The following is a 21,066-nucleotide window of genomic DNA, read 5'->3' as shown; positions in this document are numbered from 1 at the left end:
GAGAACTATGAGGATGACCCTCAGACATCCATAATTTAGTGAGTTTACCCTGTTTGTGTGGATTCAGGCTCCACACCTCAGCCCCTCATATCAACCCAAAAAGGTTTCCAACTTCCCTCTTTCGCAAGTGAAATCCAGTTTCCTGAGTTTGGGGCTGCTGGATGATGCCACAACCCAACACAGCCTAAAAAGCCTCTGAAAGGTGTCAAGTGTCCCATCCAAACTGGAGGTTTCAGGGCAATATTACCTGACTGCTTCCAGGATCAAAGGAGAGGAATGAACACTGTTAAAAACCAGCAGACAGGAGACACTACGGGATAAACCAGATGCAAAATCACCTGCTAAGGAGTGATATGCTTAATCTTTGAACACTTTTCAGGGAAGGAATTAAAGTACATGCAAGATCATCAGCTGGTTCAAGTTATTTTAAAGTGCCTTGATTCTCAAGGCAGCCAGATCCAGCCCTATAAATTCTTGATGCTGTTGATATGTCACATACTTTAGCCTGAAGTTCTGTTCTTTTCGTAGTAAATCGAGTCTAGAGTACAGAGCAGTTGTGCTGTGCTCTCTGTTACTGTAAAACTGAACTGTGCTTTCTTTCAGGGCTCTGTTTTGATCCTAAATTTCTCAGTTGAGACATTCTGATGGCATATCTGCTGGCTTCAGGCACAACAGAACTCATTTAAGGAGTGTTATTTCACCTTAAAATGGACAATCAAGGAATAGAAAACCTCCAAATGTGAACCTGGTGCACTCAAGGCAGCTTCTCCCCAAAAGCAAAGACAAAACACCCCCAAGAAACACTGGTTCAAGAGAGGGAGGGAAAACAAACCAGAGCAGTTCTTTTCCTCCTCTAAAAGAACAGTGACTGCTTAGGCTTTCCTTACGACTCATAAAACAAGGGAAGGTGTCAGCAGGGAGAAACAGAAAGTGTATTTTCATTTGTCAGTAATTTTCAGTTCTATTTCCAGTGCCAAGCAGCTGCACTACACCTGCCTTTCACCAGTTGTGTGCAATGAGAGGTGACAGACAGAGGGCTTCCTGAAGCCTTTAAGGGTGTAGTAATTCCTACCCTTACCTTAATTAACCTGGCAGAATTCACCTTTGGCAGAAACAAGGCCCAGGGATGGATTTAAGTATTTTTCCCTCCTTAGAGAAAGGTGAGGAGGGGAGGTGGCAGAGGTGCCATGGGTTCAGCACAAGGAGCAGGAAACAATGTCCCTGTCCCCTGCCTCTGCTCTCCCCTCGTGTGGCACAAAAACCAACTGGCAGGTGAACATTTTCCTTGGGCTTGCAGGATTGTTTTGATAACTTCTAATCGAATGACATTAATATTTTAAAGGCAGCTTTCACTAAATGATAGGAGTTCCCTGTTTTGGAGCATTTTGAAGGACCTTTCATTGTTAATTCCTCTAAAATTAATTCTGGCTTTGTGATGTTTTGGGGGCAGATTGCCTTAACCTCCACATTTTTATGCTATCACTGTATGGCATGACCAAGATATTTGAGCTCCTGGGTGAATTCCTTGTCAGAAGGATCTAAACCACAGACTTTTTGGCAGAGCAGTCATGCTTTCAACAACAGGCCCATGAAAAACAGAGCAAAATATTTCAATGTCAGCCCCTAAATGGCAGAATTGAGAATGTAGTAAATGTGTACTACATCTGTCATTTATTCAGAACTATATGAAAATTGTATGTACTGCTCTATGTGTTGAGAGCTGTGCAAAAGACTGAGATGGCTTTTAGTTTTTGTAAACCCACCAAATGGTCATTTCTTTCCCCTCCCAGGAAAAAAAAAAAAAAAAAAAAAAAAAAAAAAAAAAAAAAAAAAAAAAAAAGCTGTTTCCTTAAGGAAGCCTTATCAGGTTTTTCCTGATGAATGGCCAAGAATTTCATCAATAGCTGGTTTACCACTAAGAAACACTTCTGTCCATAACTATTAGAAAATGACATTCTCAGGAAAAAGCACCATGACTGTGGGGTCAAAGCATCCACCTGCAGAGAGCTCTCACAGCCTGGATCAAGATTTTCTGCTTCCTGTGTTTAGCAATGCAAGTTTTCTTAGAAACCTTTCTCATATTTTAGCCATCCAACACCAAGTTGCTTCTTTTTGTTCATGCTCTTTGTGGTTTGACTCTGGTCCTGTTTGGGACCATTCAGCTTTGTGACACTTCTGTTTAAAAAAAGTCCTTTTCTGTTAATACCTGCGAGAAATGCTACTGAGTGGGAGCTCACTGGAAAATGAGATCAAAGAGTTTTCAGTTTAGGGCTGTTTGCAAATCCCATCTCAGAAATAGATGTACACATGGAATTACTCCTGTGGAAAGTAACCAGATAAAACAGTGCTGACAAGGGCAGTGAAAATTGTTCTGCTGTACTAAGTGTGTTCAAGGGACAGAGATTACTGGTAAAATTTTTAATAGGAAGTTGGTAAAGGCACATTACCCTTCAGTGATCTCCAGTGCAGTCCCTCATGGCTGCTTAGACAGAACTACTGCAAATACTTCAGCCCCAAATGTCTTTATCTTGATCTTTCCAGTCTTTAATTTCCTCCCACAGAACATGCATTGAAGGCTTAGGGTACCCTAAGCAACTAAAATGCTTTACCTTTTAATTTTGCCTAAAGGATGCTGAGATGATCAGAGATGGGCTGTAATTCCCGTTTTTCTGGTGAAATGGTAAAATTGCATTTCCCCAATGACCATTTTACCTCTCTGAAGGCACCAGAGATAGCACCAAAGCAGTTCAGAGAGTCTCAGTGCTGGCACACGGTCTGTTATTCCTTTAGCTACTGCTCTGATCAGCATTAGGAGGGATTCCTGCAGGGGATGTGTTTATCTGGGCGTGCAGAAAGTCATTTCTACAACTTGGCAAAAACTCCTGTCTTGAATGGATCTAAGCAGGAGCCCTGGTGGTGCTGGGAATTCTCATCTCAGGTCTAGGAGTGAGACTCTGAAGGAACTGAAATCCCATTTCTTTACACCTCAAACTGTCATGTAAATGCTCAGGCTGAGGAAGGTCGAGGAATGATTTTAAGATTCTTCTTCTGTTCATTCCACTTGAAATTATACTGTGTAATGCAGAACAAAAAATGTCTCATTCCAGTATTGGCAGATTATAAAATAGATTAACCCAGGGACAGAGATAAGGAAACCTCCTTTTATCTCTCTTTTTTTCCTCCTCTTCTTCTCTCCCCTTGCAACACTCTGTCCCCTCCTCTGCAGCCCCTCTCAGCTGCCCTCTGCACAGAGCAGAGCCTGCAGGAAATGCCACTGTCACCCAGAGACTCTCTCAGCCAAGTGTACCCACAGTGGGACACCACTGTGACATCAAAGTAACTCATCTCAGCACCAGAGCTTCCCAAGTTCAAATAAATCATCAAAAAATCTGTGCTTTTCATTTCAATTATTTAGGCTTCTCTGGTTCTCTCTGCTCTCTTCCCACACTGTATCCTAACCCAGAAGCCACAGCCAGAAACGTGCCAGCTGTGGAACCAGCACTCCCTCTCCTCCAAACGTGCTGGCAAGGTTTGCTTCTGCTCCTCTTGACACAGGCTCATGTCTCTCTATCACCCAAATGGCCAAGATAAGGTGGAGTTTTCCTGAAAAGCCAAACTTCTGTATGGGTTCCATCTGGTGCTGTGCTGTTTTGAGGACAGAACGAGGCATTTACGCTGAGGGCAGTGCAGGAATTTATAGGCACTCTAAAAACAGAGCTGGAGATGGAATGTCTTGAGCAACAAAGGATGTAGAGCAATGGCTCTGCAGGGCAGCAGGATGGGGAGGAGGTGTGATGGAGAGGTTTCTCCAGGCAGGAAGACAGAAGACACGGAAAATGCAGCATTTCTGTGAGCCAGGATCATCTGTGAGGACGTGTGGCAATGAGAGGCTGATGAGCATGGCTGACTGCCAGCAGATATTATGATCTCAGAATATTGATGTTTTGTACTAATAATTACAAAATCAGCAGCTGTACAACTGTGTATTTGGATAAATACAAGTGTAAGTGCGTCCTGTGACACCGGGAATGGAAATGGAGTATGATTAAAATGACACATCATGCAGTAATACTGATGCCAAGAAAAGACAGACGAGCTGGGGGAATGATAACATAATAAAGCATTAAAGAATCTTGATATTCAAAAGGAAAAAACTGATAATGAAAACATTCATAAGCAGTCAGAGAAACGCATTAGCTTTTCATTGCTGTTGAGAGCAGATACAGATCAGACAGAAGACAATAAGAAAAAAAGAAAATTTACTTGTCTGCACTTGTAAAGGCATACTGGGGCAAAAATGCCTCCTTCTCATAAACCCTAAATAAGAAATCTACAACCAGCATCATCTCTTCAGATACTCTGAAAGATGGGTGGAAAGATGGGGATTGTCTACACAGCCAAGAAGAAAGCCAAGAGTTGGAATTGTATCATCCAAATGTTCCAAGTAGATTTGCTATAGATTCCCACCCAGGCAATCATCTGTGACAATAAGGCAGGATGTTCCACCAGAATGTCTGAAATCTCAAAGTTCTTGTTCAAGGCAGGAAGCCTCATGGAGGAATTAGGAAGAATTACAGAAGAATACTGGGATGAGGTAAGCATTTGGCAAAAATCACAGTGATAAAAGAGATTTAACCCACAGTCACGATCAAAGCCTGGCTGGGATGTCCCAGGACGTGTTTTTATTGAATGCCTGCACTGACTGACACAAGTGAAAGCATGGTATAAGATCTGCTGTGCCTGAGGGTCAGCACTGCTCAGGCACTGCTTATTCCATGGACACCCACTGCTTTTGGGATGGGGACACAGCTGGAGCCTGGGTGGAACAAGGCCGTGAGCCAGGCAAAAGGGAAGCTCCACATCTCCATCTCCCAACAATCTCAAGTTTCAAGGCATGTCAGAAGGAGTGGGGTTAACACCTGTCCCACCTGAAGGCTCAGCTTTTTGAGCCATCTGTAGATCCTAACCTCAGGGAGGTGAATCTGGGCAAAGACTGAAGTTTGAGTACAGCAGACATTGGGGGCTGTGTATCCTGTTCAGTGGAGGAGGGCCCAAGGAAGGACTGGACTGTATTTTCCTCTCGTGTGCTGTGTGCCTGCCCTGCCAGCCAAGGCCAGCTGCAGTCCAGCAGGAGCTCCACTCCCTGGCACTTGACACGAGGTTGCATCAGGCTCCTGAAGACAGAAGCTTGGATCAATTCCTGCCTTGCACTGGCTGTGTGAAACCTCCAGACACAGAGATCCAGGAGTTCCTGGGCTTGCAGGTGTGCTCATGGACTCGTGCCCGGAGTGGTGTCAGCACAACCTTCTTCACCACAATGCTCCACAGCTCCCACACAGCCCAGAGCTGCACACAGCTGCCTCTGACCCAACTAAACTAAACTAAACGCTACCTGTGGCCTAAACCTTTCCTCCACCTTTGTTCAGGAGTGAATCACCTGATGGCTCCCTGGAGTGACACCTAATGCTGGTTGTCATTGCCTGGATGGGGCCTCATCACAACACAGAGCTGGGGACTGGAACTCCTTGCACAAGCTTCCTTCCCACTTTTCACCAAACATCTTTCCCCTCTGAAAAGGAGGCAGCAGAGGCAGGAGCCAGTGTGAATCTGTTGCTGCTCTCCTTGCACGAGCAGCAGGACACTCACTCCTCAGTCCTGCAGGGCACTGAGCAATCCCTGCTCCTCTCCAGCACCACCACCTTCACGTAAGGGCTAAAGAACAAAGACTTTCACCAGTGGACTCACACTGTGATCAGATCCATGGAGGGGACTGGTTCTAGGAGCAGGCTGAGCTCAGCAAGGCTCAGCCTAAGATGCTGCTTTGCCCTTCTGCCTAGAAACCTGCAGGACTGCAGCAGGGCAAACCACAGAGCAACTTCCCCGTCCACGCTCAAGATTTATATGGCTGGCTTTCCTCTTCTTAAATCTCCCCTCACAAAGCTTTGTTCAAAGATGATTCACAGATGTTGTCATTAAAAACTTGGTACTTGCCAACAAGTAACACATGGGTCTGCCTGAGAAACTGCTGTTCCCACAGCTTTCCCCAGGAAGAGATGCTCGGGGTAATTGGTAAGGCCTGGGAGAATAGGACATTATAAAGCTTCTTCTGCCAGCCATAATTCTTGAAGAGAACCCTGGTTTCCTGAGAATTTGTCTTCTTCATATAAAAATCACTTGGATAAACACACATGATATAGAAGAGATAATTAAGCCTATTATCATTAAAGGAGTGTTGATCTTTTCAGGTAAAAGTGAATGGGTCAAGCAAAGACTTACTCGGAACACAGATAAACTAAATCTCAGCACTAGCGATTAGACAGCTATGTATCTTAATTACAGACATAAAATAAAATTATTAATTGATATGCAGGTGTGAGTCTCAAAGGCCAGAAGGTGACAAACAAAAGGACAGGACAGTACTGTCCATTGCAGATGAGATAAACCACAGAGACAGCAAACCCCAACCCAAATGAAATAAAAAACAGAGGGAAAAGGGTGTTCAGGACCTGGCTGGAATATACCCACACAGAATCATTTCTGTGCTCTCCCACTCAGGACGTGCTGAAATGTAAAAGCCAGCCTTCTGTTAGCACCTTAGAAAAGCAACGTGGGGAGTCAGCAGTGGACCCTGTCTGGGGAGACCCCTACAAATAGTTATGGACAGAAGTGTTTCTCAGTGGTAACCCAGATATTGATGAAAGTCTTGGCCATTAATCAGGAAAAGCATAAGAAGGCTTTTTTAAAGAAAAAGCTTTTTTTTTTTTTCTTTTTCTTGTCTTTTTTTTTTTTTTTTTTTTTTCCTGGGAGGGGAAAGAAATGACCATTTGGTGGGTTTTCAAAAACTAAAAGCCATCTCAGTCTTTTGCACAGCTCTCAACACATAGAGCAGTACATATAATTTTCATATAGTTCTGAATAAATGACAGATGTAGTACACATTTACTACATTCTCAATTCTGCCGTTTAGGGGCTGACATTAAAATATTTTGCTCTGTTTTTCATGGGCCTGTTGTTAAAAGCATGACTGCTCTGCCAAAAAGTCTGTGTTTGGAAAGGCTTTTATTCCTCTTTCACCCCTTTTGTTCTGCTGAGTGCTCTGACATGCCCCAGAGAGCTCGGTGGCATTTCACAGCCCCTGTTGGTGTCTCCCCACACCTGTGAGGACATTCCCACTGACCCCACCACCCTTCACATCAGGGCTCCATCTGGGATTTAGCTTTAGAGCCAATCCAGCACTCCATTTCCAGGCCAGCAGGGAACAGGCAATGTTATCACACCCCACTTCCACAGCACAGTGAGTAGATGGACTGGATGGGGTTTAGGCTCAGGAAATACAAGTTCACAATCTGTACAACTGCCAACAGCATCTCACAGACATGCAGCAAGGGGAAATTCAACTAATCTGATGTTTGTTTTTCTTTAACATTCTATTAAAGCAAAGCAGCTCCATAATGAGATTACTGCATTTTATCTCTTAATTGTATCCAGATATGGAAAAGAGATTTACTGCTAGTGGCTTGTATAGAGTACAATATTTTAAAGCTAATTATGATAGAACATTACTATTGTCACACAATGAAATACTTATTCTTCTGTTATGAATCAATACCATTTTCTAGAATTTATTGTAACTACCTTTTTAATTGGATATCTACCCTGCTAAATTCTGAAACAGCCAGTTATAGAAATATAATTATTTTAAATCCAGGATGATATCAGCATAAAATATTTTAATTAAAGAGATTGCAAAAAAAGGAGAAAAAGTGACATTAAGTAGCTTTCCATTATTAAAGCCAGCTGAAAGTCAAGTCTTGAAAGCATTCAAGTTTTTCATTTTGAACTTTCCATTGTCCATGGAAGCGTGGATACACATCCTCCCCAAATGGTGTATTAATAGTCTGATTGTTCATTGAAGACTACCAAGCACCTGGCTTTTGTTTCTATTACTCCACACAGAGAGGAAATCATATTACAGTATTTATCTTCCTAAATCCCCAGGGTCTAAAACCTCTACCAGTCTTTTCTTTGCTTATGGAGGAAATACAGTAAACAATTAAAAAGTTAAGCCAAGAGTTTTAAAATAACATTGCATCCAAGTCCTTTTGTTCAGAACTATTGGTGAGCAGATGGTGAAAACCTCTGCTTGATCTGTCAGTTGTAATTACTGAAGGATTTTTACAAGGAGTGTCCCTATGTGATGGTGCCCTGATCACACAGGCCATCAATGCAAGCTAAAATTCCAGTCTTTATAAGCTGGTACTGCAATTCCCTGTGACACTTTGTGAAAAGTGCACCTTTAAGCTTGGTTTTCCTGAACAAACACTCACAATAGGGACAGCTGAAGCCTTCACCACAAGCTGATCACAGCAGGTTTGCAAATCTTACCTGAGGATGTGACACCTCTTTTCCCTCTCTGCTCAGAGGCAAAAGGACAAGGAAAAGGCATTTGTTCACCTCAGCAGAACCAAGCAGCAGTTTAGAACCCACCTGAGCTCCAGCCATCAAGAGCATTGTTTTCAGCACTCTTGTACCTGTATTTCATGTATTTACACATCCAATCCACATTATAGTACACTCCAGTAAATTAAACCAGTGACATTTTGGTGAGGTAAAATGCATCAGAACTTAGAGATGAGGCAAACCACTAATATCAAGTATTTAGAAATATCTTACTTCTTATAAGTTCCTGAAAGGATTTAACTCCATATTATATTGCCAGTATGGTGGTGGAAGTTGTTAGGTACTGAAGCTGATTCTACACTTGATGACATATTATCCAAGTAATTTAATGAATAAATATTGCAGAATGCAATATCTGAGACCATCAAACAATTTCATTTCACTGGTAACTCACCAATAGGGAAAACCCCCACAGTATTTCCTATGTTTTTTTCAAGAACACATACATTGAGCCAACTCTGGACCATCCTTCAATATCATTTTGCAGTAAATAAATGCTTATGCAAACACTTAGCATACTCCATAAGGTCATCAATTTTCTATTTATCTGAAGAGCCCACATTATCTAGGAAGGCTCTTCAGCTCTCCTGTGATCCAGATTTCACTGCAGACATTATTCACTCTACATTTAAGTCTTTTATCTGCACGCCAAGTGTTAAATTATATTGGGTTACTGTCTGTTCTGTTCTTTTTTTTACTGCAGCTCTTCACAGATTAAGATTCAAATCCTTTGAATTGAGCAGGATTTTGACAGCCATTCAGGCAGCGTAAGCCTCGGCTCTGTCCACCTCACTGTGGCACAGGATTTCTCAGCTCTCCAGGTGCCTACAGAAGCTGTATTTACCTGCTGTGTGCGTCCTGTCCCCGGATCCTTGGCAGCCATCCTCATCATCACAGTCTCCACTGGACTCCAGCTCGGGGCTCCCTCCAGCCCCACTGCCAGCATCCCGGGGTCCCCACCTCTCCAGCTTCAGCCGTGCCTTCTCAGCATCCAGCTGCAACAGAGCAAGGGACAAAGCAGCCATGGTCAGACCATTCACACACCTGGTTTATGCAGTGACACACACCTTCTCAGGCACTTTGAAGAGCAGCTCCTCAAGCTGGAGCCTGTTTCTGGCAATGGCATGCAAATATTTTGGGATATCAGACTATGCAACCAAATGGTCTCCAACATGGAGATGATCAGGGGCACTTATCAAGCTTTTACCTGAAAACATCACACTCTATTGTTGCATTTCTCTGGGGAATGGTTTTCCCCCAAGACCCCTGAAGCCTGTAACCGTGTAGTTTGACCCTTCCTCCCATCCTTGACCCAACAGGCTGAGGTCCAGCCATCCCCCCTGAGCAGCAGTCTAGATAAGGCCCTGCTCTTCCTCCTTCCCCATCTTGCACCCCTGGAACCTTGAGAATAAACGTCTTGGACCAATCCTGGGGATAAAAGCCTCTTTTGGATCTTTTGTCCTGTCCCTGAGATATTCCCAAGGAACTGAGCTGGCCCCGAGGGGCTGCAGGGGTTTATTTCAACCTGCCATACCACCACAGGGAGTGCTGCTCCTGCAGCTTTTCCCGTGCCAACCACAGTCTGGGGCACACTTGGTACTGGTGGTACCATCTGCCAGCTGTGCAGGTACTCCTTTGGAGGGGTTTACAGTAGAAGACCAGGACAAAGTTCCCAGCTGAGGGCATTTGCTGCTTTCCATGATGGGCTTGGTCACTTGGAAACCTTGCTCCTGGATATGACCATCCATTTAAGATGCCTGTTCCAACTGCAAGTTGTTTATGAGACTTAATCTGAACTATTTCCAGGACTGAGCATAGAATAAGAAAACTTTTTGTAAAATAAATCTAAATCTATCACACTAGGTCATGCTTGCTCTGTTTACCCCCCAAAACTCAGCTTTTTGATCTTTAGATAACCCTTTCTCCTGCTGTCACCACAAGCAGCTGCCTACTGTTAGCACTGTGAAATAAATGATCTTTCAGCTCACTGGTAGCTCCAAAAGATGAAAAATCCCATTTCTTTGGCAGTGAATCTAAACTCAACCTGTGCAGGGCACACCAAGAACAGCCCCATCTGTAAAAAAAAACAAACCCACATGGCTTAGACTACTAAATTGTGTTATAAGGCAAATATTCATCAAGCAAGGATGGTCCAGGAGAAGCCTGAATTTTACTCCAGCACTGACCAAATGAAAGACTCTGTACAGCTCTCAAAGCCTCTCTCTGCACTGCTGCCAGATTGTGGATCTATCCAGTACCCTTCAGCACAAGCATTTTCCTCCCAAGGTACCCCAGATCCATTTCAGGCTTTGTGATCTGCTTCATCCCAGAGGAGTGATTATTCTTGGTACTGAGCAGGAAGTCCTTTGCAATGGAACACTTTGGAGATTCCAGCACTAAAAAAGGAGCTGTCCTGGGAGCTGTGGGAGAACTGGAGCACAGGGCTAACACAACTGTATTAACTGGGCTGAGAGGATGGTGATGGATGCAGGAATTCCTCTGCAGTGGGAAGTTTTGTGTCACAGTCTCCTTCAGATGCTGGGAGCTGCCACCCTCCACTCTGGGGCTGACAATTCCCTGGAGAGCACAGCAGGGATCCAGTTCTGTGGAACAACAGTTGCCAACTTCTGCAGGGCAGAACTCAAGAAGATTCTTCACCCTGTCACTGCAGAGCTCAGTTTGCTCCTTCTGGAGACACCAATAACTGCACAGTGCAGTGGGAAGATCAGTAAGTGGGAGGAGAGGGCATGGACTCGAGTCAGGAGGCATACTGAATGCTCTCTAATTATTACTGCATGTCTATTTTTATAAACAAGTTGCCTAATGTTGAGCCTTGGTATTCACAGCCATGTCATGGCAATACAAAACAACATTTTGTTGAACAATTGGAAAATTTTGCTTATGAGGGAGAAAGATAACTCAGTTCTTTCACAAATTTATTGTGTCCTGACCATATTAGAAAAGACTCATTCATTCTTTGTTGTAATTCTTCAGAATGAAAAGAAATGGCTAAGTGGCAAACAGAACAGACACAAAATGTAATAAAGGCTTTTAATGACTGTTCGCAAGTCAGAGCAGAAATATTTGCTGCCTGTTAAGGCACTCCTTTCTTTGCACAAATCTGATTTCATTCATTGCCCGTGGTTCAAATCCTGCCCTCTGCTCCAAACAAGTAATACTTGAACCAAATGGGCCCCAGCTCCAAGGAGGAGTCTCAGCTTTCCTGGGACACTGCAGCATTTCTGGGCTCTGGTGCCTTCCCTGCAGCAGGAGAGGAGCTGGAGCCCAGCTCTGCAGCTCCTCTGTCTCTGAAGGTGCATCCAGCCTGTCCTTGGCCTGTCAGCAGAGAGGGGCCACCAAATGACCCAGAGCCCTGGCAGCCAGGGTCACCAGCACCACAGCAGCCCAGGTGTGACCCAGCAAGCCTTTTCACCTTGGATCCCTTCCCCAGCCTCTCCACAGCAGGGCTTTTCTGTCCTGTGCCTACCACTCATCTGCAGCAATGGACCAGAGCCTGGCTTTGTGCACCAGTAATGGTTATCTATAAATAAACTCATTCCAGGAGAGGGGAGAGTGCAGCCCCTTCAGTGAGGAGCCCCAGACACACTGAGCATCCCTGTTGGGAAGGCAATGTCCCCATTTCTCAGTGACTTGAGACCCAGCATCCTTCTCTTTCCCAGAGTCTGAAGGCACAGCTCTCCTTTGGCTGCTGCCACAGGACTCCAGCTCCATCAGTGCTTCAGGGCAACAGCAAAGCTTATGCCAGCATGTCCCAGTCTCCCTTTTCCCCCAGAATAACAGAAACCTGTCTCAAAGGCCTGAGACTGCACCCTGGAGGTGTTTATAAAAAGCTTGTACACGGCACTCAGTGCCATGGTTTGGTTGGTGAGGAGGTGTTGGGTCACAGGGTGGACTTGATGATCTCAAAGGTCTTTTCCAACTCAGCTCATTCTGTGATTCTGTGAAAATAGCACTGACTGTGCTGGAATGGTGGGGCTTTAGAAGATCATATTGGGCTTTAGAAGATCATCAACCATCACTTTTTACTCTCTGGTCCCAGGGGTTGGGTGTAGGCAGCGAGTGCCTGCTGTCCTTCTTGGCTGTGGGACTGTCCCCAGAAGGGGACCTGGAGGTCACCTGAAGGCTCAGGACATCTTCAGAGACACAGATCTGTTACAAACCTTGAACAATTCTCCAGGCTCCAAGCACCAATCCTCCTGCTTCCCCAGATGTCTGTGGGGAGAGCCAGAGCCCCCTGTCCCTATTTAACACTGGGAGGCAGAGACTGGAGTCACTTGTGCCATTTCCATCAAGGCTTAAGTGCCACTCTTAAAACCTCCTTATTTTGGTGGCTCTTTCCCTGCCAGCTGACAAATGATTCCATGCAGCCACCTCTGGCAGCTCTGCACAACAGCTCCTGCCTGGCAGTGCCCTGTTCTGGTGCTCAGAATTGATGCCTCAGGTAAATCATTGCATTTCAGGCTGGGCCCTGGAGCTTGTGCCCTTTACCTTAGGATACTCCCTGCTTCAGATTCCAGGGAATACTGGAATCTTAACAGCTTAAAAATTAAGTCTTCAAGTTTTTGCCATGTGTGAAAGGGTTTTTATTTTTGTTTCTTTTTCCCTCTTGAAAAGGTTATATAAATAGATCAGTAAGATTTGTCCAGTCCAACTGCAAACTGACTCAAATCAGGAATTTTCCCAATTGCAATAAGCTTTGGATCAGGTTCATAAACCTCTGAAGGCTTTCTGAGAAACTATACACTGCTTCTGTGGGGAAGTGTTGGTGTCTGGATCTGACTCAGCTGAAAGGTAAAAATCCCATTTTACAATTCAGCTCGGAGTCAGACACAGATGACTCTCCCACATGGATTTTATTTATTCCAGCCAAGGTCCCAACCTTAAGTGACATTAAAAAAAAAAAAAAAAAAGGCAGCTCTGCTGACATAAGGTTTTCTGGAGAAGAAAGAATTCATATGAGAGTGGCTGCTGTCTTTCTCCCCTATTAATACTTCATGATGTAGCACACACATTCCCAGTCACATCAAAGAGTGCTTCAGCCTGGAGAGGCTTCAAAGAGCCCCTGACACACCAGCCCTGAGCTCTGCACACCCACCCTAACCCTAATGCTCACTAGGAACACGGCTCTGGCAGGACACAAATTCATGATCGTGCCTTTCCATGAAGCCAGCTTCCACTTGAATACTTCCACACCTTAATTAAATAATAACTGCTTTGCTCCATAAAATCATTGTAGAAAAAGGTGCCGATTTCTATCTGTTTCATGGATCAGCCTATTTGCTGAGGGGGTCATATATGCATTGGTATGACTTCAAGCTGTAGGATAATAACCTCATTTCATCAGAAAATAGGTTTTAAAATTATATTTTACACCACCGTTTCAGGCTTCTCAGGTCAGTGAACACAACAATGAAAATATTATCTTTGAATAAAGCCACTTAAAAGTTGTGTGCTTGGAATATTCAGAGCCAAATTCCACAGAATAACTGTCCCAGAGGGATTTGTTAATTAGCTTTCTACATGACAGATTGCACTGTGGATGCCCCTTGCTCCTGAAGAGTGAGCTCTGAGGTGGGATGTGACTTGTGTCCCTTTGCCATGTGATCACACCTATCACTCCCTGCTGCTTCCAGGGGGAGACAAAACCAGCTGATTATACACTGCATTTAGAAACTGTAAGCTAAGCATGATTTTTGCTCAAGGTACTCACAAGTAGCTGCCTTTTTCAAAGGGCTCCAGTGACATAAATGTGATTTGCAGAGACAAAGCGTTTCGCCGGCGTACGCACAAATAATGCACAAAGCCTCATCTTGAAAAGGGTCATAAATGACTCAATCCATCCATTCATTTCTTTAAAAATAAAAATAAAACATCCTTTCTAAAGCATTATTAGGTCAGAAATGACTACAACTGGAAAAGACAATGTGCCTTTGTTTCTGGCCTGTTATATACATTTTTTGTTAGGAACTGACATACTGCTTTAGGCATAAAGCTGCATTTTCCTGGTGCCTTGTGACTGAGCAGATGTTCTGTCATTTCACAAAACAACAGCAACATAACAAATTTTAGACATAACTGCCATATATATGCTTATTCCAAGTGGGACCTCTCTGAGATAACATTTATGGTTCATTTTCCTCCACATGTGCTCTCATCTTCTTTTATAAAAGCATTTGGCAGTTGGTTTGTTTCTTCTTTTCACATTATCTCTAGCACTCATATATTACAACGTAAATAAGGGAAATAAACTTATTTAGCTTCAATTTTGTCAGACATTTTCTTTGGTTCATTCTCCCTTTGTCTCTATTCCACCGAAACCCAAAAAGGCCTGATGAATTATTCCCTTCTAGTTTCCTTAGGAAGTAGCCCAGCTCAAGGAGGCAGCTCCTAAATCCCCTTTCCAGCTGAAGAGAACAGACAACCAACCTTCTGCAGCAACCACCACCCCCAGCCATCCTTCTTGTGTTTATTCAGATCCTTCCAAGAACCTTCCATGACACATCCTGCTTTAGAAATCACCTGGACACACTATAATCATTTCAATGAACAGCTCTACATAATTTACAGGGCACACTTTGTGGGCTGACAATGGCTTTGGAACTTTATTCACATCCCTCCAGCCATTCCAATGGCTTTGGAATTTTATTCACATCCCTGTTTTCAGCTTGGGAACTGGACCAACACTGGTGAATTCCTTTATTCTGTGGTTTTCTCTCCAGCCTAAGCACCTCACATTTACATACATTGATATTTGTATTTATGGTCTACACCCGTGCTCCTGGAATATACAAATATATATATATATATATATATATATATATATACACAGAAGGGGAAGGTTCTCTTGAAGCACATGGAAACATGCTCAGTGCAAGTCTCAGAAAGTGGGGCCCAACCCTCTTCTTTTGCCCTCTGCCTTGGTGTAGCTCCACTCAAGCTACACACAGGAATTTCAAAGTTCTTTCCCCATTTTTGGCAATTTTTTCCCCAGTTTTTTTTATTTGTTCTCTCACCAAGTTTCACAGAATAATCCCACCCTCTCTGTATTGGTTTGGGACTTTTCAGCTCCCCATGGAGCCACTTTCTGGTGGCAAAAATAAAGAATTTTTGCAGAAATTTCTGGTAGAGCAGGACAGGCTCAGAGACCCAGCAGCAGGAGGGGCACAGTGACAGAAAGCTTCCTGGGGATCATTACATGTGGCAGGGGAAATGACACAGCTGCTTCTAATGTCTTTTCCATGTTGTTTTTCATCTTCTGCTTCATTCTAGAATTATTTTGCTTCAAGTATGTTGATTATTTGACCAACCCTCCCACTGTTTCTGAGCATCTCCAGTACGAGCTTTACATCTTTTGGGAAGGTCAGGACAATTTTCTGATTTTATCCATCTCTTTTTAATCCAAAAAGCTGTTTGGAATTGGTGTTTTGATTTGTTTTGACTTGCTTGTATTCACATCAAATCACTAAATGACTGCTTTCAGAAACAGCATCTGTATTCCTACAATGGCTTTGGAGTCTTTTGGTTTCAGTGGAAGATTCTTGCAAACATTCCTTTATTTCCTCTATGTTTCCCTCCTAGTTTTATAGCCCTAGCTTCTTCACACACATTTTCTAATCCTCTGTCATTGAGGCTCTGTATTTGCCCGATCTGTCTCTACCTGTGATTCCTTTTTGTTCTCCTGTTCCTGCAGATTGCCTCTTCCTGATACTCTTATTGCCAGGTGACACACTGGATCCCTACAAATCCACACTGTCACTCACCTCTGGCTCCTTTTCACTTCTTCTCTGAGTCCTGCCTCTAACCTGGCTGTGTCTCTGATTTCCTGGATATTCCCCTGCACACCCACACCCCAGAGCAGAGGAGCTAAAAGCTAAATTTATTTCTTCCTGGCTGGATTACAAATGTTTCAGCAGGAATCTAAAGATGGTTTTTAGAGATTCACTTTGTTGCACTGCACAATCAATGCTTTTACTTTTGCAGTTTATGGTTTCTGTTTTCCAGCTGCTTGTTGGAGGCGAGCTGGGAGACTGCTAGCACCAGGATCTGCTGAATATTCACTGAATTAAAGCACACAAAATACAAATATTCTTGTATTTACTGATTACACTGTGAAGGAGCAACGACAACGTGCACTGAGAGAATCTTAGCACTATTAGCAAGAGCTTCATAGTAACAGTTTGGGTAAAATGTCACCCAAAAAGCAGCAATTGCGACTGATGCAAAGTGAGTACCAGTAAAAAAAAAAAAAAAAAAAAAAAAAAAAACCCAAACCTTATTCCAGTTAATAATGTGCTTAAATAGATATTTAAAGAGAAGAAAAAAAATCTGATTTAAATTCAACAAGTCAGTTGGGGCAAGGGAGCAGCAGACACCTCTCCTTGATGTCTTGTCTTGCTGTTGGGCTGTAACTTTTTGGTATTTTGTGATGCACTAAAGAAGGTCCTTCTGCCCAGGTATCTAATATACTTAATTCAGACACAGACATTGGGTTAGTCCCTGCCACAGGTGTGAACTTCACCTTTAGACAGAAAATGTAGCCTAGTGTTGCCCAAAAACATAACTGGCTTTTTGAGCTGCAGTAGGTGTAGTTTGAAAATAGAGCATATGGCTAAAAAATCTGTCGTGTTACATTGAAGACTCTCTGCATCTTGTTAAGGTAAAAAAAAAAAAAAAAAAAAAAAGAAGTAAACAATTGCAATAAAATTGTTCTAATTTGTAATACAAAGTAAGATAAACGTAATTATTGGTGAGGAATAGGTAGTAGTTGCTTACAAAAGACCTTTGACTCTTCAAAGTAGTTCACTCTGGGAAAAAACCACGCCTTTAGAGGCGTAGTGTACTCTTTTCCAGAAACAAAATCAGCTTACAAAAGACCTTTTACCCTTCAAAATAATTCCTTATTTTGGAGAGGGTCTGTTTGATACAACAGCTTCAGAGGCAGAGGGTTCCTGGGAGTACTCACAAAGTAGTGAGAATGCCATAAAACCCCCCAAAGTTTGGTTTAAACATTAACCAGGTAAATGATTGAAAATAGCAGGGATGTCTGTCACTTTTCAGTTCAGCTTCTTGCTTCCCCATCAGCTCTCTGTGCAAGACATTCACCACATTGCTCAAATTTCACGTTTTGTATAGATAAAACATACTAAGAGCCTTCCCTGAGAAGACCATGGCACAAAGGTGACTGGGAGAATCTGGTTATTGCTGGTAAAAGTTATCTCACCTTTCCCTTAAATGCAGACCCTCTGAGAATAAAAGAAGCACAGGGATAAAAAGCATTTTAACCAGCAGACTGATTGAATTTGGTGAGCAGCCTCCCACAAAGAAGGTGGAGACAGAAATTGTCAAGCATTTGTAAGACCTGGCTGAATAAATCCGTGAAGGGATGTCAGGGAGCTACTTCAGGAGGCCTCTTCCACACTCCATTGGTTTCTAATATTAGAAAATTGATTTGTAGAATCACAAACCAGAACTACCCCCATTAGCAATTAGAAGTGGTTTTTTTTTTTGTTTTTTGTTTTTTGTTTTTTTTTTTTTTTTTTTTTGCCTTGCTTCTCTGATTTCTATGTGGGAAAATTGTGTCCACCTAGCAAATTATGGCCATTCTTCCTTCTAGGCTAAGAATGAAGCCTCCTAATTGTGCCTGCAGTCAAAATGTGGTTCAAAAAATGTATTAATTATTACTGGGGCTTAACATGGTTTACAAATGAGCTCTGACTCATCAGGGTTTAGATGTCTAATAATAGCCAAGGACCTTGTGTCTGATCAGCCTTGGGAAGTGTGAAATGAGAAGTGCCCGCAATCAGCAGGCTGGTCACACTCCAGCAGCCCTGCAATGGCACCCTTCCGCTAGCTGCATGTTGTTATGGGCTAAGTGAGTAAACAGTGGCCAATCTCCATTGTCTAAGGAACAGAGCCAACCTTTCTCCTTGCTTTGTACTCTGACAGCAATTACCTTTGTTATTTGCTGAGGGAAATGTTCATGACATGCTCCAGTGCATGTTAATTCTGTTTCATGTTCTTGGATAATTATCTGTTTTCAAGCACTGTGTTGGGGAACATCATTTTCATAGTATGAAAAGTTTGACATTTCATTGGAAAGACTCGTGAACAATCCAAGTCTCTCATCTCTGGGAGGTGCTCAAGAGACCCAGGCTTTGGATTTGATGTTTGGTGTTAGAACATGACAGAAGCAGGGATCTGCTTAGGCTCCTCCACACTAAACCACAGCAACAAAACACTGAAACACAGCAAGGAACAAAGTATGGAAAACATGGGAAGAAGGTGGGTAATGTTGTCATCCATGGAGCATGTATCAATGTTGGGAGCTAAATCACCAATTATTCATCACAGAAGCTTTAATGACATTGCAACCCCAAGCCACATATAAAAATAATCCCACTGTCTCAGGGCCACCACACTTCACTCAAATCCTGAATATCATAAATATGTTGTATTATTTAGGAAGTGCCACATGTACAGGAAAAGAAAGAGAAAATAAAGGACTGGAGCCTATGCTGCAATGAATCAGCAAACTGAATTCTGTGGAGCTGCTCCAGTTTATTCCACATGAAGGGCCAGCCCAGATTTTTTCTGTTTGGGAAAGCATGGTGTTGTAACAGAACACACAAATGCATTTCATGTTGCATAAGTCTGAGAGAAGAAAAGACTCTCCTTCCAGATGTTGTACTCCCACGGTTTCATGGTAACATCTGAGGACATGATTGAATGCTTTTGCTAAATCATTTTTATTTAAAAAGGAAAGAAGAGGGAAGAAAATATACTTCTGCAAGCAGCAGCTGTCACTGGAGGTTTTTTCCTTATGGTTTTTCCCTATGGCTTTTCATTGATGGCTTCCAGGAGGTTCTGTGCCGTCACACAGAATGAGTTCACAACAATGTGTTTTTACCTGTGAGTCTCCCTTTGCACAGAACTCAGGATCTGTTAAATCTGATTACAACTGGCTAAAGACTAGAAAAAATCCAGCAGGAGTGGCAAGGCTGAGAGGTGGGGACACAGCAGAGCACGTTACATAACCTGTGCTTGTTTATGAAACCAGGTTAAAACACAACGTGAGGGCACACAACCTGCTGCCCTGAGCAGATCAGCAGGGAAATTTCTGCAGAGCAGGAAGAGTTCTTTGTCTGATGCACCTTTGCTTTCCCCCTCACAGGTTTAAATTCTGTTCAGGCTCAGAACGGGCACAGTAAGTGGAAAAAGGTCAATGCATTGGTCTGCACGGAATATCATCTGCTCCGACTGCCTTTGGAGAGCCACTAACAAGATAATCTGATCACAAAGATCAAAAGCTCTCTCGTGGTGCACTGGGGAAATTGATAACTGCATTCTCCTGTGCTGGATATCCTGTAATTCAGAGCTGGGAACTGGCCCACATTTACCAGAGATGTAAAGTGGCTTTGAAAGTCTGTCTTTATCTCTCATTCACACCATATAAAGGCACTGATATTTCCTGGGAGAGAACAGGAATGTTCAGAACAGGGCTGCAGACTTGTGCTACCAGCACTTTCCTGCAGGACTCATTTAAGCCATTTCAGCACATCCAAGCAACCATCATCTGCCCTGATGTTTTACACTCACATTTTATACTTATAAATTCAGAATGTTTTCCTGACAAGTGACTAAGCTTCCACTTCATCAAATAGAATCATTTTCTCTGACATATCTTCTGAGATTTCTGAATTTCTCCATTCCACTTTATATTTCACAAAAAAAATTATTACTTTATTTAATTAAAACAATTATCCTATTTTCTCCGCTGATGGGTCTAAATTAGATTCTGCTCTTGTACAGCTCTGTAGACGTCACCTAAATTTCAAGCAGTGTTCAAAATATGCAAAGAGAAGATGTCAGTTCTAAAGACAACCAAGAATTCTGGACTGGAACTGGCTTCTATTATTGTTAAGACCTGGTTTGGAATAGGTAAAAACCCAGGAAAATTACCTGAGAACTACCAGTGTAACACCATCAGTGGAAAACAAAAAACATTCTACTGATCTTTGTTTTCCCCCTTCTCAGCAAGATGCTCCCCATTTCATTTGCTCCCCATTTCATTTGCACCCCATTTCATCTTTCTTGCCAGTTCCCCTTCACTGCTTACTTGTGAGCCAGCCCTCTCATTTCTGCCCTCTCACAGAACAGCATCACCCTCTTTGCTGCCTGGATGCAGCCATCACTCAGCTGAGCAGGAGGGCTCTTGGTCACTCCTCTTGGAATGCATCATCAGGTTTTCCATGGAGGAACTCTTCTCCTGGAGACCAGTCCCTGGTAGCTGCAGCAGCTCTGCCCAGCAGACACTGGAGGCTTGTGAGGACCCTCCAATCCTCCCTGCTCAGACCTCTGGAGAGCAAGGCTGGCCTGCCTTTTCATTTTGCTCTCCCACAGCTTTTGTACCACTCAGAATGTTCATTTCTGCAGGGATTCTCAGTGGAAACAAGGAGGAATGGACTCCACAGATCTCACCACTGACCCCAGCAGGTTTCCCCACTGACTGGGAGCTCCGAGGTGAGCTTGTCAGCAGTGCAGGGCTCTAGGGGAGAAATGTGGCCTGGAAAAGCTCACACATTTTCA

The 21,066-nt window shown here is 43.2% G+C and overlaps 1 protein-coding gene across 3 annotated transcripts in view; it reads right to left on the bottom strand.

The window, feature by feature from the left end:
- LOC136365507 (glypican-5-like) overlaps positions 1–21,066 on the bottom strand; it is a 347,571-nt gene that overhangs the window by 88,411 nt on the left and 238,094 nt on the right. For all 3 annotated transcript variants that reach the window (XM_066326026.1, XM_066326024.1, XM_066326025.1), the window contains one exon: positions 9,305–9,455. In XM_066326026.1, the coding sequence (XP_066182123.1) occupies positions 9,305–9,455 (151 nt within the window). The remainder of the gene's footprint in view (positions 1–9,304; positions 9,456–21,066) is intronic.

Source organism: Sylvia atricapilla, chromosome 10 (assembly GCF_009819655.1).
Source record: "Sylvia atricapilla isolate bSylAtr1 chromosome 10, bSylAtr1.pri, whole genome shotgun sequence".
Taxonomy (NCBI): domain Eukaryota; kingdom Metazoa; phylum Chordata; class Aves; order Passeriformes; family Sylviidae; genus Sylvia; species Sylvia atricapilla.
The sequence above is the reverse complement of the archived record's forward strand: the minus strand, read 5'-3'. Positions and strand labels throughout refer to the sequence as shown.